Raw genomic sequence first — 16,528 nt, 5'->3', positions numbered from 1 at the left:
GTCCTCAGAACTGAGTTCCTCACCGGACCCGAAATGTTAACTCTGTTTTCTCCTCCACAGATGCTGCCAGACCTGCTGAGCTTTTCCAGCAACTTTGTTTTTGTTCCTGATTTACAGCATCCGCAGTTTTTTTGGTTTTTATTTAGTGAACCAGATGGATTTTTCCGACAATCGACAATGGATTCATGGTCATCATTAGATTCTTAATTCCAGATTTTTTTTAGTTGAATTCAAATTCCACCATCTGCCACGGCGGGTTTCGAACCCCGGTCCCCAGAACGTTATCTGGGTCTCTGGATTAACTGTCCAACGATAAAAGACTTGAAGATTCTTTTAATGTCACGTAATTTATTAAAACATTCCCTTAGCCCCTCTTAAATTTGTTTTCCAGTTGTCCTAGGTAGCTTCTGTTTTCAGTTTAGTTCTCAAATGCATTACCAGCTTGATATTTACAATAGGATAACTTTTTCTTTTTCATTTGCAACTCAATATCTCCAACTACCTTGTTATTCCTATTGATCTAGGCCAAACATGATACAAATTTGAAATGGAACATAGAAGACAGGAGCAGGAGAAGGCCATTTGGCCCTTCGAGCCTGCTCCGCCATTCATTACCATCATGGCTGATCATCCAACTCAATAGCCTCCTCCTGCTTTCTCCCCATAACCTTTGATCCCATTCACCCCAAGCATTATATCTAACTGCCTCTTGAATACATTCAATGTTTTGGCATCAACTACTTCCTGTGGTAATGAATTCCACAGACTCACCGCTCTTTGGGTGAAGGAATGTCTCCTCACCGCTGTCCTAAATAGTCTACCACGAATCCTCAGACTTGACCTCTGGTTCTGGATACACCTACCATCGGGAACATCCTTCCTGCATCTACCTTGTCTAGTCCTGCGAGAGTTCTGTGAGCATCTATGAGATTCTCCCCTCATTCGTCTGAGCTCTAGCAAAAACAATCCTAAACTATTCAATCTCTCCTCATATGTCAGTCTTGCCATCCCCAGAATCAGCCCGGTAAACCCTCGCTGCACTCCCTCGAGAGCAATAGCATCCTTCTTCAGAAAAGGAGACCAAAACTGCAACTAATATTCTAATAGCCTTTTATTGTTAGGGATGGAAAAGTCACCTGATAAAATGAACTAGTCTGAGAAGTTTATGATCAAAACACACAAATTTCAATTTTGGACAAACATGTATAATAAGCACAGGTTTTTAACATCTGAAATCAAAAAATAACATTTTAGCTATTAAACCAAGTTAGATTTTGGGTGTCTGTTGAGAGTAGTACAGCCATTGATTTTAAAAAGAGAGACACAAACATGCAGTAGGCAAAAATCGGTTGTGTTTTACACAAAGGATTCCAACTGATTTACCATTCAGGAAGTAGTAAGCATATCATATTAGCATGAACACTAATAGTCCACTACATACAGCAGGTATTAATTTTTGAAGAAAGTCTTTGTTTTCAGAAAGACACAATCAAAATGACAAATTGACATTGAAAGTGCTCTACACAATTGCTAGATTTCAAATAGACTTTTCAAAACATTAAGATGTGATCTATGACAACATACTAGACGAGCACTTCAGTCTGCCAAAGCATATCGGTCTTTACTAATTCTGAATCTTATTGCGTGAAGCAAAAATTCTTATTTTTATTGAACACACCAGTTTAGCCTTACTTAATGGAATATATAAGCTTCTGACTGTTCATTCATGAAATACCTCATTGTGGCACAATCCATTTATGAGATGCAGATTGTCAGCAAAGAGGTCAATTAAGGTAGGAACAGCTGGATAAACAGTCTCTTATTCCAGTGTGCTTAAAATGTCATTAATACGTCCAGTGCAATCATTATCCAGCAAGTACCCACTGGTATTGGGCAAATTGTTCAAACTGCAGGCTGACAAGTCCTCAGTCCTAAAATCAACTTAAATCTCTTTTCCCCCCAAGAGTCCCTAAATTCAGGGTAAGTCCCATTAGATTCGAAAAGAACAAATGTGACTCCTTCATTCAAAAAGGGAAGGAAGCAGAAAGCAAGGGACTACAGGCAGTTAGCTTATCATCTGTCATAGAGAATACGTTCAAAACTATGACTAAAGATGGTACAGCAGGGCACTTAGAAAAATTCAAGGTAATTACAGAAAATAAATATGCTTTTGTGAAAGGCAAAACATGTTTAACCAGCTTATGTGAATTCATTGAAGTACTAACTGCACTGTACTTGAATTTCTAAAGGCATTTGTTAAGATGTTACATCAAAGGCTATTGCGAAAAATAAAAGTTAACTGTGTGGAAGCAACACATTGGCATGGAAAGAAAATTAGCTGGCTAACAGGAAACAGTAGGCAGAAACGTCATTTCCTGACTAGTAAGATGTAGGAAGTAGTATGCTGTAGGGATTAGTGCTGTGGTCTCAGCTTTTCACAATTTATATAAATGACTTGGAGGAAGAGAATCAAAGACATGTTAATGACAAAGAAACATAGAAAAGTAAGTTGCAAAGAGAACATTAGGAGGTTACAAAGGATTATTGATCGGTTAAGTGATCAGGCAAAGATCTAGCAAATGGAGCATAATGCACAAAAAACGTGAACTTATCCAATTTGGCAGGAAGAATAGAAAGGATGCATTTTATCTAAAAGGTCAGAGATTGAAAAGCTCGGAGAGACAGAAGGTATCTGGGTGCCCTACTGCATGAGTTGCAACATATTAGTGCACAAGTACAGCAAGCAATAAGGAAAGATAATAGGATGTTACCATTTATTGTAAGGGGAATCAAATGCAAAAGTAGGATGGTTATACTTCAGTTATACCGGCCAGTGGTAAGACCACGTCTAGAGTACAATGTACAGTCTTGGTCTCCTTATTTAAGGAAGGAAGTAAATGTGTTAGAAAGCAGCTCAGAGAGAGTTTACTCAACTTAACAGCCAACTTGATTGAAATATTTAAAATTCCAGTTGAGTTTTGACAGGATGAATACTGAAACGTCGTTTCCTCTTGTGCACAATTCTATAACTCAGGGTCACTTGTTCAGAATAGGAGGTTCCCAATTTAAGAGCAAAATAAGATAAAACTTTTTTTTGTAGAGAGTTGAGTGTCTTTGGAGCTCTCTTCCTCAAAACAGATTGGAAAATAATGATTTGTAGACGGTAGGGACTGCAGATGCTGGAAGCCAGAGTCAACAGATGTGAGGCTGGAAAAGCATGGTAGGTCAGACAGCATCCGTGGAGCAGAAAAGTCATCATTTCGGGCCGAAACCCTTTGTCAGGACTGGGGAGGGGGAGGGGACCTCAGAAGTAAATAAAGTGAGGGGGTGGGGCTGGAGGGGAGGGAAGGGTAGGTGTGAAAGTGATAGGTGGATGCAGGTAGGGGGTTATTGTGATTGGTCCGTGGGAAGGGAGTGCATAGGTGAGTAGGAAGATGGACAGGGTAGGTTAGGACAGAGAGGCAAGGAGGAGGACGAGGGCTGGACATGGGATAAGAATGGGTCAGCTGACTTTGTTTAATACACTGAATTTCTGGAATTCTATTCCGCAAACATTGGTGTGCTGATTACCAAGTTGAGTTGTATTGTTGTAGTAACAGCCTCACTAACAAGACAAAGCCTCAAGATGATAATGATTTCTCAGCTAGTTCTGTCATCAGACCTTAAAAGTGAAAGAGAAAGATCAAAATCTCAAAGTTGAGAGAAATGTTGAAAAGAATAAAATGTTGGCACAGAATATTAAACAGTAACTGGAAAGCAAATGAAAAACTACAAACTATAAAGTACAGGTTTAGCAAGTGACCTGAAAGAGGATGTAGACAAAATTTGCTTGAGTGTTATTAGTGGCATGAGGTTTCAGGTGTAAGAAGAAACTGGAGAAGCTGGGATTGTTATCGTCACTGCAGGAAAGTGTTGCGATACTTAATTGAGGTTTTCAAAATTACACCGTGTTTTGGTTTCTATTTGCAGGTGAGTTGGCACTAGAGGACACACATTTAAGATCATTCATGAAGGTTTCAGTGGGACATGATGAGCTGAAAAGCTATCCACAGTTAATTGTGGTGATCTGGAATACAATGCCTGGAAGGGTATTGGAAGGAACATTCAAAAGAAAACTGAATATACTTGAAAACAAAACATTGCAAAACAATTGGAAAAGGGCATGGAAATGGCACTTATTGACTTGTTCTTCGATATAACCAGTATCGGAAGAATGAGTCGATCGACTTTGTTTTATGCTCTGAATTTCTAGAATTCTATTCAGCAAACGTTGTTTTGCTGATTACTAAGTTGAATTGTATTCTTGTAGTTACTGCCTCACTAACAAGATAAAGCCTCAAGATGGTAAAAGCAGAGCATTCCAACTAGCACAAGTTTGAGATTATTGCCCACTGAAGGATCAAAAACAGCAGGTTCAATTTATTATGCTACTTTCACATCACTTTTGTTAGGGATAAATGGAGCTCTGGTACGCAGACAAGAAACTTATCCAGAGATGCTAAATTATTAACATCCAAATATCAGCCCGATTATTATGTTATCAGAGAACTGACAGGGTCTTATAGACAATGAAAGTATTAATTTAAAATTCTCTCAGGTAGGATAATGTGACGCCATCACAGCTTTCAAACTCAATTTTGCACTAACTCTAGTTACTCTGCAATCAGTGAAAAGCTGGAGATGTAAAACTCACAACCAAATTATATTAAACAGACATGAAACCAAAACTATTCACATGACTCAAAATGCACAGTAAATCTATTCCAGAATGTTTAGAGCAATTAACTGAGTACAAATTGGCATTAAACCCATGATTATTTTGGATACCAAGACTCATTAGTGCAACAGGAATTGCACACTCAAACCTTTTAAATCTTCCACATTATCTACCCTACTGAAGAAAGCCAGACCAAAATCATTCAGTAATAAAAAACTTCCAACAGATTTTTTTTCCCAAACTAGTTGCACTTATTACATAAAAATATCACTCGGGTATGAGACATCTGGCAACACTGCATTACTATAAATGGATTTATAAGACAGTTAAATTTAAACAAACCGTTTAAAAATTAAGTGTTGTGAACTCTGACCGGATACCGGACGATGCCATTCAGTTGCCAGGTGAGGACCCATAACAGCTGAAGGGGTGAGAGGGTGGTATCGGGTCAGGGGGGTGGGGGTGGGGTGCAGCGGAAGGGTGGTGATACTGCTGTGAGAAACAGAGGGAAATGTTTGGTGTTAATCTCAAAATTGTTTTCTATTTGAAAAGATGGAACTTGAGGAGATTTATGAACCAAGTAGTCGCCAGAGGGTGCCTTTCTGGTGGAAATCAGTTTGATGAGTGATTGAGCTTTCAAAAGTAAAACATACCCTGAGGTGGCAAGGAGAAGGGATCCTGCTGAAACGACAAGATGGAATTGGACATTAACTAGGAGGCTACATACTTGCAGAAAATGTACCACAAGGTATTAATATGACATGGGGATTTCAGTCACACCAGTTTATTTATGGGGAAAATATCTTTTCGGTAGCTTAGTTGCCTACAAACTAATGCTTAGTCAATATTGATTTTAGTAAACTCAAAATGTGAATTTTGTTGTGCAATGCTTTCATCAGTCTTGAAATATTCAGAACACTTTAAAAGCTTTTGATACCCACAGGGACTGTAATTTTTGAGAAATCCAGGGTTTTGGTCCTGCTGTAACAAATGTTTATCAAGCAATAAACAGATTGAAAAAATGTCCCCATCACATTATTTTTGTTTTAACAAAGTCAGCTTTTAATTTCGATCGCCCTTTGTAGTGAAACAAATAGAGCAATTTGCAAATGGCATATAAAAGTATGTAAAGAAGAAAACCTATAATGATTTAATCGGGAAAACAAGATGAAGACAATATACACATGTTTCAGCTAGCTAATCGTTTGCATTTATAGTGGGTTAAATCTGTTTAGTGTTCTTCTAGCGTTGTTTCCAAGGACAATAAACCCATGTAAACACTGCTTTCTTCACTTACCTATAATCGGAAGGTCTATTTTCTGAATGATCCTCTCTGGGCCACCTTGAATTTTCATCATCCTGGATTCATTTTATGCAAAAACAAAGACAAAAATTGACAACGTCTATCTCTGAAAAAGTTTAAACATCATTGTCACAACTCAAAATAAATTATATAGGATGATATACGTGGAGGAGAATTGTAATTCACAGTTAAGGAAGGTTTGTGCCAAATGGGAAGTTAAAAATAAAAATGTAAAGCCTGTTTCAAACCCGCCCACTTCCACCTTGAAAAGTGGAAGGACCGGCTGGGCAATCAACCTCTTAAGCACGTGGGAATTACAGCAGTGTTCAGAGCGACCACAAGAAATAAGAACAGTCTACAGTCAGGCTCACTTGAGCTTCAGAAACAAGCAGTTATTGTGCACTATACAGGAGAAACAGCTAAAGGAACATGTATTGCTTCACCTCGACATTTACGTCTAGTTGAAGGGAAGAAACAGCATGGAAATTCACGGAGAGATGAGAAGTATTAGCATAGATGCTCAACAGGAAATTCCTGCGGCTCTGAATTACCTGATAGGTGCACAGAGGAGAATACCTATGCTGCAGGTGAAGACAAACACTCGATGTTATAAACAGCACGGGATTGTAGAATAACTTTGTACGGACAAATAGTGGTGGTTATCAGGGATTCTAACATTAGAGGAATGGTGTGCCATTTTTCCAGGTACGATAGTGAGTCTAGAATGAATTGCTGTCTCCAAGTTGCTAGGGTAAGGAAAATAATAGAACCAATGGAGACAATTCTGAAGGGAAAGGTTAGGCGCTGTAAAGACAGTGTCTTATTTTTCTATAGTTTTGATTGTGAACCGAAATTTTTTAAAAAACTGTTGTTTCAAAAACCAAGGAATGCTGGAGGATTGCTGAAGCAAGTAATCTGGCACTCATTGCAAGCATTGTTTATACAACTGCTTGTTGAAGCAGTAATTGAAGTGTAATTTGCAGATGAGCTAGAGCCAAATGATGCGTACAAATGGAGCTTGGTTAGCAACAAGCAGCTAATAGATGGTCACTAGTCTACAAACCAATGACAAAGGCTTTCTGCCTAGGAACAACTATGTGATTAATTTTCAAGCAGCTGTACAGCTTGGGACTCTAAAGAAGACAGAATAACCTTTAAACCCCCAACATCTCAGGAGCTCTCTCTGCAAAAAACTACTTAAAGCTGAAGAAAATCAGATTAATTTTCCTTCCCTTCAGCAGTTGCTGCAAGCTTTGACTTTTTAAACTAAAAAAAAGTTAAAGACCTTTTATAAGTATAAATGAATCCTCTGAGCCTCCTGCAAACGAGTGAAAGCTTCCAAAGAAAGAAAAATTTCAGATTTCCAAGTCAATGAAATTGGTCAGGGAACTTGAAGACTAAATAAGTTTCCTCTAAACCAATATCTTTGCAATCAATGTAAATTTGGTAGTGACGAAAAATTAAACCTGGAAAAGAAAAGAAATACAAATCCTTTCATTTTTTTCAGAAGAAGGGTCCTGACCTGAATCGTTAACTTTCCTGCTCCTTTGATGCTGCCTGGCCTGCAGTGTTCCTCCAGCTCCACACTGATATCTCTGACTCCAGCATCTGCAGTTCTTGCTATCTCTAAGAAAACTGGGAAGTAGTTTTCTGACCAGCACAAGAATCAGCACAGCAACCCTGTGAACAGGAACCACTGAACTCCCTTCCAAGTCTTTCCCTCTGTCTGTAACAACCACTTTTTCCTGTGTGTATGCCTGTGCATGCATGCATGTAAGGGGGTGTTTATAAAAACATCAAGAGTGTTAAATAGTAATGTTATATGCTGACGGTTCCTAATTGTTTACCCGTAGCTAGAATCTAATTACTTGTAATAAACAACGATTTTTGTTGACCGAAACCTAGTCTGTGCTGTCAACTTGAGCCTGAAAGTGATGTAAATTGAGGAATTTTACTTTTAAAAATCTTTACTTGTTGTACTGACTCCAGTAAAGCAGGGCTTCAATTCCAGCACATTATGTAAGCCGCAGTTCACATAAAAGTAATTACATGACAAAGAATAGAATGAGTCTTGCGAATTCAGTTTGTGTTACATAGTAATTCCAGAGCCAGAACTGGTGCTATGTATATACCTAGTCATAGAGAAGCAGATGATAATTTTTAACAATTGACTGGTGATACAAAAAGGAAAATTTCAGATTTCCAAGTCAATGGAATTGGTCAGGGAACTTGAAGACTAAATAGGTTTCCTCTAAACCAATATCTTTGCAATCAATATAAATTTAACGGTGATGAAAAATAAACCTGGAAAGGAAAAGAAATACAAATCCTTGCATCTTCGCAAAAGGTACTTTTGTAGTTTAATCACAAATATAATATTAAAAATAGAGGTATGTACATTGGTAAATAAAAACCGAAAGAACTGCGGATGCCGGAAAAATGAAACACAAACAAAAATTGCTGGAAAGGCTCAGCAGATCTGGCAGCATCTGTGCAGAGAAATCAGAATTAATGTTTCAGATCCAGTGACCCTTCCTCAGAACGCAGCACTGATATGAGGGTACGTACATTGCAGCAGACAAATAAGAAATTAAGGAAATAGTGAAAAATTGGCTGCAATTTGTTGCCAATTGTCCAAATAACTTAAAACAAGCAGGGAAAAACCAAACTGTAATGTCAGTTCATCTTTTACATGACACAAATACTGCAGATGCATACTATCCAATTAAAGTCACAGAAACTACAGAATCAAAATAAATGCAGTAAATGCATAATGAATAATTATTTGCTTTGCAAAAAACTGTGGGGGAGAAAGGTTATCTTTACCCAGGAGCCAGTTTTGGGTGAAGGACCAAACCGGCGACCATGTCCATAATCACGATTGTCAGCAGAATACCCTCGATACTCCTCAGAATGGCTATAATAATTATATTCACGGCCTGTGCTGCCACCTCTTCCTCCATCACCACAGCGATCATAATCCTGCCTCCTTGACATCACTTGCACTGATCTTTGAAAATCTGCAGATTCCTAGGAGAAAAGGTTCAAAATATTTGTGGCAGAACACCATAGTAACATTAGAATGCCATAGATTTTAAAAATACTTTTCCCTAAGACAGCACACACATTACTAAAGAAAATAAATGCAATAAACAAAACCTTTAACATTCTTACTTACTTATATAAAAATCTTTTAATTACTTATAGAACAATAGTTAATTAACTAGTTTCGTTAATCGAGTAATCAAACATTTAATCCAAAGTTGAGTGCCGGGACACTATTTGACAGAGCAGGGAAATTTAGCCCATTCCTACTCACTCATATTTCTGGCAGAAGTCCCTGAACTGTAATCAGAAATTGAAACTTCACCTTGGTTTCCATGTACCTATAGCAGGGAAAATAAGTTTTAAGTACCTCACTGCAAGGGAAGCAGGTTTGAGGGCCAAATGGTCTACTTTGCTCTAAGATCCTGTGCAAGATTGGTTAAAAGCACAGAACACAGACACACTGTGGAATGCTTTGTGGATTAGTGCTGTACCACATAGCAAATTTATAGCCCTTTCCCGGTTTCTTCAACAATTGTCAGAAAAGGCAACATTGATATGTTGAGGCTAAAATGTAGCTATAAAACATAACTCTCCACTTGCACCAAAATAACATTTGAAGCAAGTCACAGCTGTACTGCTACATGAGTAAACGTTTGTCATTTTGTGTTTGTGATCTCCATTTTCCATAGCTTATGCTAATATTTAAGTCCCGTGTATAGCAATCTTCTTGCGTATCACTTCAATTTTCAATAACAGTTATACCCCAAGAACTTTGTCTTGTAATGATTCTGGTGAATAAGATGGTGCTTTTTGGTGCCAAAAATCATGCTTTAGCATATACCTGGGTTACAAGTCAACCATCCCTTTCAGCTATGAAGTGCAACTCTTATATTCGTAATGAGTCTCAAATTGTCAACATTCAAGCATAAAATAAATAAAACATGCATTTCTAAATTGGCACATGAGATCACACAGGTGACACGGGTAACAAAAAATGTTTGGGATTTGGAAGATGTGGCCAGGTAGGGCAAACCACATATGACATGGTGAATGATGAACAAAAATGGGTTTTCCAGTAAAATATAATAAGTATGAAATGGCTTTCAAGCTGAAAATTGTAACATTTGTTCACTGAACAAATAACTATGGAGCGAGGAAGAGGGATTTCACTGCTGTTGGAAAAGCTGAGAATGGGAGGTGGAGGAATATGCCCAAGAATAATGCCCAAGGGCTAATGTGCCATCTGAAAAGGACCAGAGAATTGGAAGAGGCTTTCAAAACTCAGAGTAGTTTCATCATCACTAGAAATATTAAACTGGAAAAGGTGCAGGAAAAAAAAAAGATTTACAAGTATGTGGCTGGATTTGTTGGTTTGAGTTACAAAGGGAGGCTGGATAGGCTGGGATTTTTTTTCCCTGGAACATAAGAGTTTGAGGGGCAACCTTATAGAGGCTTATAAAATCATGAGAGGCAGAGATAAAAGTGAATAGCAAAAGGTCTTTTCCCTAGGGTAGTGGAGTTTAAGGTGAGAGGGAAAAAATTTAAAAGGGATCCAAGGGGCAACTTTTTCACACAAAGGATAGTGCTCATATTGAATGAATTGCCAGAGGAAATGGTAGATGCAGGTACAGATACAACATTTAAAAGACATTTGGACAGGTACATGAATAGGAAAGGTTTAGAGAGACATGGGCCAAACACAGGCATATGGGATTAGTTTAGTTCTGGAAAGCTGGTCAGCATGGATAAGTCGAACTGAAGGGGGTCTGTTTCTGTGCTGTACTGCTCTATGAGTTAGGTGGAATATGCACCATAAAACTAGATTTAACTAAATTAGCCCATTTCAGCCAAAGTAAGACAAGTAAGTAACTGTACAAGGATAAAGTAGTGAGAAAAATAAATGAGTGAGAATGGAACTGGTTGTTGCTGTATTACCTTCTCAATGGACTAAGACATCAGCACTTACTGTTTAGAACTAAGTATGTTAAAACCTGACGCAGGAAGAAAAGGAGAGATACAAGAACCTGTTACGATTAAACTTACTGCATGTTGTGTTCTTTCAGGATGTAAGCGACCCCGTTGATTTCTTTCGCCACATTGTGATCGTGACTCAGACCACATTCCCTCCTATGTATGATGCTTGACTGTGAAAGAAGAACAGGGAATTAGTGAGACATATTACAAGATTCCCAGCTGTCCTGTTTTGCACTGAATAAAAATTTTGTTTGCATGTCTGACTGAGTTTGGAAATCTGTTGAGGACTAAAAGTGCACTATGAAATCCAATCTTGTTTATAAAGTACAAAAAAAAGACAAAGAATAAGAATAACTGTCCACATGTTATTTCGAATTTCAGTATCTGCGTAATTTAATTACTGTTAGAATAATGGTTCACGTATTTAAGCAACAAATTGATGAATGTGAATTATAAGATTGACAAAAACATATAAATTGATGTCTACCATATTAACACATGGCCATAATTCATAATATAATTTACTGCACCAAATCTCACGGGATAGACTGCAGTTGCAACAAAATAGTGAAAAAAATACAAATTCAACTTGAGATACCTGCAAAAGAAGAAATGTTTATTGGAATCCTTAGCTTTAGCTGGGTGTACCCTTCTGAAGCGGATATCAGGAGGTACAGTTTAATCTGTTTTGTCAAATTTTTATTTTCCAGTGGCTTAATTCCAGCTACTTCCTTAAAAAGAATCTATTCTATTTCTCCTTTTCTGAACTTTGCATTAAATTATAATATTAGTCACAAATTTTCTACCTCCATTTTTGCATGCTGCATTTCTTCAGAAACAAGATTGCAACAAGAGTAAAAAAAGTTCACAATTTCCAATAAAAATGGTTTATATCAATCACAACTTTAACAAAAAAAATCAACTATTAACAATTTTAAAACAATTAAACGAGAAAAGTCTCATTGTTAAAGGCTTGTTTAATTCACAAACTATGCATTTATTTCCAAGGGAAAATTCAGCATTTCTTCAATTCCCAAAAGTACTTAAACTAAACGCCACAATGTACATCCAACCTCACAATTCCTCACCATCTCCCCAAGCAAACCAACCAGCCTAAATTAATAATACAAAAAGCAAAATCCAACAAATTCTGGGTATATGAAGTAAAAGCAGAATGTATTGAAGAAACTCAACAGGTCTAGCAGCATCTATGGAGAAAGAAACAGAGTTGATGCTTCCACTCCAATGCTACTCTACCAGAACTAAATTGAAGGGAAAATGTCATGTGTTTTATGAAAAAAAAGATGGTAACTGAAACAAAAGGGAAGCTCAGGAAAACATTAAAGAGCTAGGGAATTGAAAATCAACAGTATAACTGAACAAAGGTTAATGGTAACAGTTTTAATTAAGGAACAAAGCATTGATTCAGATTAGATGTTATTAGCAGAATAAAGGTCAGCGCCTGCTGAAAACAAAAACACAAAAACAAGTTACAGATATTGAGGGGAAAAGACATTTAAATTGAAATGCACAGTTCACAGTTTGCAGTTGTTGAACTCAGTACTAAAGCGACAAGGCTGTAAAGTGCTAAACTGTACATTGAGATGATGTTCCTCCAGCTTGTATTGGGTTTCACAGGAATACTGCAGCACACTTAGGACATGAACATAAGAGCAAGATGGTGTGTGGTGCATCGAAATGGCAAACAAATGGAAGGTCAGAGTCAAATCTGCAGACTGAACAGAGGCACTCCGTGAAGAAATTAGCATGACCACGTTCCCTGTGTGGAAGAAATAGCATTGCAACAGGTAAATTCAGTATGGACTCAAAGAAATACAAGTAAATGGCTGCTTCACTGGCAGAAGTGTAATAGCATCCTGGACATTGGGAAGGGAGGTGAAAAAGCGAGTGTTACACCTCCTGCGATTACATGGTAAGATGCTGTGCGAGGGTATGAAGTGCTGTGAGTGACAGAAGTAGTCCAGGGCGTCACAGAGGGGTCTTTCCCTCTGGAATGCTAACTGGGGAGGAGGAGATCCATTTGGTGGCAGGTGGCAGCATCATACCAGAGGTGGCAATGATGACAGAGGATGGACCTTTCAATATGGAAGTTGGCGGGATGGACAGTGAAGACAGGTGAAACCCCATTTTGGCTCTTGAGTTGGGGGGGTGGCAGCAGACAGAAGTGGGAATGGGTCAGACACAGATGAGACACCCCCCAACGCCCTACTGCCTCAATCACAGTGCAGGTATCCTCAAAAAAAAAGGAAGACATGCCAGAAACACAATTGTGGAAGGTAGCACCTTTAGAACAGGCGTACCACAGAAAATAAGAGAAATGAATGAAATCATTACTGGAAGCAAGCTGAGAAGTGTGCTCGAGGCAGTTGTGGGAGCTGGTCAGCTTGCAATGAATAACAGTGGACAGGCTCTCCTCGGAAATTGAGACAGAGAAAGAAAGGAAGAAAAGGGAACAGAGGAGTAGGAAATAGATCAGGTTAAGGTTGGAAAAGAGTGGAAATTGAAAGTAAAAGTAACTCATTTCTCCAGATCCAGACAATCATTGATCTGCTAGAGAAAAAGTTGTAGGGCCTGGTCCCAAAGTAGGACTGGAATAAGGAATGTTCCTAAAATCCTAAAGTTAAATTACTTGATGTGGTTATTTGCACTTGTAGCTCATCAAATTTATCTACCAGGCTTTACGTGTTCACCTACATGCAGTGTAACCAAACAAATTATTTTATTCCCTCTTCGCCTGTTTCCACCTAATTCCTGACAACTTCTCACGCAATCTCTCCTACTCTTTTGTGCACATTGTTTCTCCTTTCTGATGTTCCCATCTCCTTGCTGATTTAAACAAGTTTAAACCTTCCACAACAGCATGAGAAAGATGCCCTGCAAGGACAATGGTTCTGATCCTGTTTGTTTTCAACACATTCCACTGTTTTGGTTCTATTATACCTAGATTCAGCCCGAATGTCCTAGAAATCTAAAGCTCCTTCATCTTTCCAGCCAAGCATTTATTTGCTCTACCTTCCAATTTCTATATTCATTACTGCGCAAGCCTAGGCTGAATATATAAATTAGAGATAGCAAGAACTGCAGATGCTGGAGTCAGAGTCAACACAGCAGGTCAAGCAGCATCAGAGAAGCAGGAAAGTTGATATTTTGGGTTAGGACCCTTCATCAGAACTCAGACCCTTCTGCTGAAGGGTCCCAACCCAAAACGTCAACTTTCCTGCTTCTCTGATGCTGCTTGACCTGCTGTGTTCCTCCAGCTCCACACTGTGTTGAATATATAAATTAGTACCTTTGAAGTTCCTTGGTTTGTCTCTTTTTTAGCTCCCTAGAATCTGCTTGCAGGAGCTCATCTCTCTTTCCATGCATGATTGGTAACAACATGGACCAGAGCTTTTGGCTGGTCACCTTACCTCCTGAGTATTCTGCAGCCTGTCAGTGACATCACTCACCCTTGCATCAATGAGGCAACATATCAACAAGAATTATTTCTGCAGCTACAGAAATGTCAATTTTCCCAAACTAAAGAATCACGCACCACTATTGCTTTCCTAATATTCTTGCTGCTCCCTTTTATAGTTGAATCACTTTAATATCATGGACTTGCTTCAAGTTGCATTCTTCTAAGGAACCATCATCCTTGCCAGCATTCAGAGCTAAATAGTTGGAAAGCAAGATTTTTTTTAATTGACTCATTCACGGGATGAGGGCATCGCTGGGTAGCTAGCATTTATTGTCCATCCCTAATTGCCCAGAGGGCAGTTAAGAGTCAACCACATTGCTGAGAGTCTGGAGTCACATGTAGGCCAGACCAGATAAGGTTGGCAGTTTCCTTCCCTAAAGGACATTAGTGAACCAGATCGGCTTTTCCTGACAATTAGCAATGGTTTCATAGTCATTAGAACTCTTAATTCAAGATTTTTTTTTCTTGCTTTCAAATTCCACCATTTGCCATGGCAGGATTCAAACTGGTGTCCCCACAACATTACCTGGAGTCTCTGGATTAACAGTTCAGTGATAATACCACTAGGCCATTGCCTCCCCTTACATTGACCCACTCTTGATGCATTGGAGGGGACTCCTGCACTATCTGCTTGACAGTTCACTTGACTGTTTGGCAGTCATCCATCCCATCTCAACCTGCTCACTCAACCTGACCACTTTCAGAAACATGCTATTCACAAAATTCTCAGCCTTGTGGATGCACTGTATTGTCTCCAGCTACCACTCAAATTCCAAAATCCCAAGCTCAGACTTGTCTGGCTGAAGACACTTCCTGTACATGTGGTTGCCCTGTTGTAATATCCTGGAGCACCCACCCACCATGGAGCAGGACGCACATTAAACAGGGCAGAGATTTCCTGCCATAATTCAATGTACTAGACCACAAAATAAATCGATCAGAGTAAAATGTAAGACATTAAAAATGAGATTTGAAACCAGATTTAACTATTCCAGCTCCTTACCTGAGATTCTTCCCTCAATATTGAACTTAGTTCCATTGGGTAATGTCTCTCCCCCATCTCTGATCAGAGTCTGACCTCACTCCAACGTTGCTCTTTCAATTCGTGCCTGTGTTCCTTCTGGCATAGTCTGCTCTGCTGCTGTACCCATCAATCTAAGCCACTCTTGCACTTCCTGATTCAGGTTTGCTGCTCCATCATGCCTTTCTTTCTCTGCTCTCTTGTTCAGCTCTCACTCCTATTAGAACCTTGTCCTGGTATTGTAATGTTATGATCCCAGCTGATAGTAATACTGGTAAGTCAGATCCCAGAGTAACCCCACAGGCTTTACTTTTTCAATTTGCTTAACATGATAACCAGTCACCGGACATATTCAAATACAATTACTAATGTACAAAAACCAAGTTGCTGGAAAAGCCCAGCAGGTCTGGCAGCATCTGTAAAGGAAAAAAACAGAGTTAACGTTCTGAGGAAGGGTCACCGGACCCGAAACGTTAACTCTGTTTTATCGTTCACAGATGCTGCCAGACCTGCTGGGCTTTTCCAGCAACTTTGTTTTTGTTCCTGATTAACAGCATCTGCCGTTCTTTTGGTTTTTATTTAAAATTACTACTTACTTTTAACAAGAGAACAAAGTTTATTACACAATGAAAAGGAAGAAAAAAACACATTACGTACATGACAATTTGGAAAGATATTTTAAACAGTAAAAACAAAAGAAAGCAACCAATTTTTCCCTCAATATATTCACAGACATTCAATCCCAGTGGTCTCATTCCTATTTTTAACTCTAAAATTTCTTACTCAACTGAGAAGGCCTCAAGCAGTGTCTTTTCAATGAGTTTCAGCACATTCTCTAGATATGATTCCCTTCATTCTTGTGTCTTCCTCAGGGACATGGATAAAGGCTAATTTGCTGAATTTTCATGTTAAACTCTCAAGAAGAACAAAATTAATGTTTGTGGCCCCTCTCGTCTGCTTCTCTCTAAAATTTAGAAAAGTCAA

At 38.7% G+C, this 16,528-nt stretch overlaps 1 protein-coding gene across 1 annotated transcript in view; it reads right to left on the bottom strand.

The window, feature by feature from the left end:
- pphln1 (periphilin 1) overlaps nucleotides 1–16,528 on the bottom strand; it is a 137,677-nt gene that overhangs the window by 112,871 nt on the left and 8,278 nt on the right. Inside the window, exons 2-4 of the mRNA XM_048607823.1 lie at nucleotides 11,112–11,212; nucleotides 8,847–9,050; nucleotides 6,015–6,076 (exon numbers count right to left, since the gene is read on the bottom strand). Of these exons, the coding sequence (XP_048463780.1) occupies nucleotides 6,015–6,076; nucleotides 8,847–9,050; nucleotides 11,112–11,189 (344 nt within the window). The 5' untranslated portion in view covers nucleotides 11,190–11,212. The remainder of the gene's footprint in view (nucleotides 1–6,014; nucleotides 6,077–8,846; nucleotides 9,051–11,111; nucleotides 11,213–16,528) is intronic.

Source organism: Rhincodon typus, chromosome 18 (assembly GCF_021869965.1).
Source record: "Rhincodon typus isolate 14 chromosome 18, sRhiTyp1.1, whole genome shotgun sequence".
Lineage (NCBI taxonomy): Eukaryota > Metazoa > Chordata > Chondrichthyes > Orectolobiformes > Rhincodontidae > Rhincodon > Rhincodon typus.
Note: the sequence above shows the minus strand (reverse complement) of the source record. Positions and strands in the feature narration are given on the sequence as shown.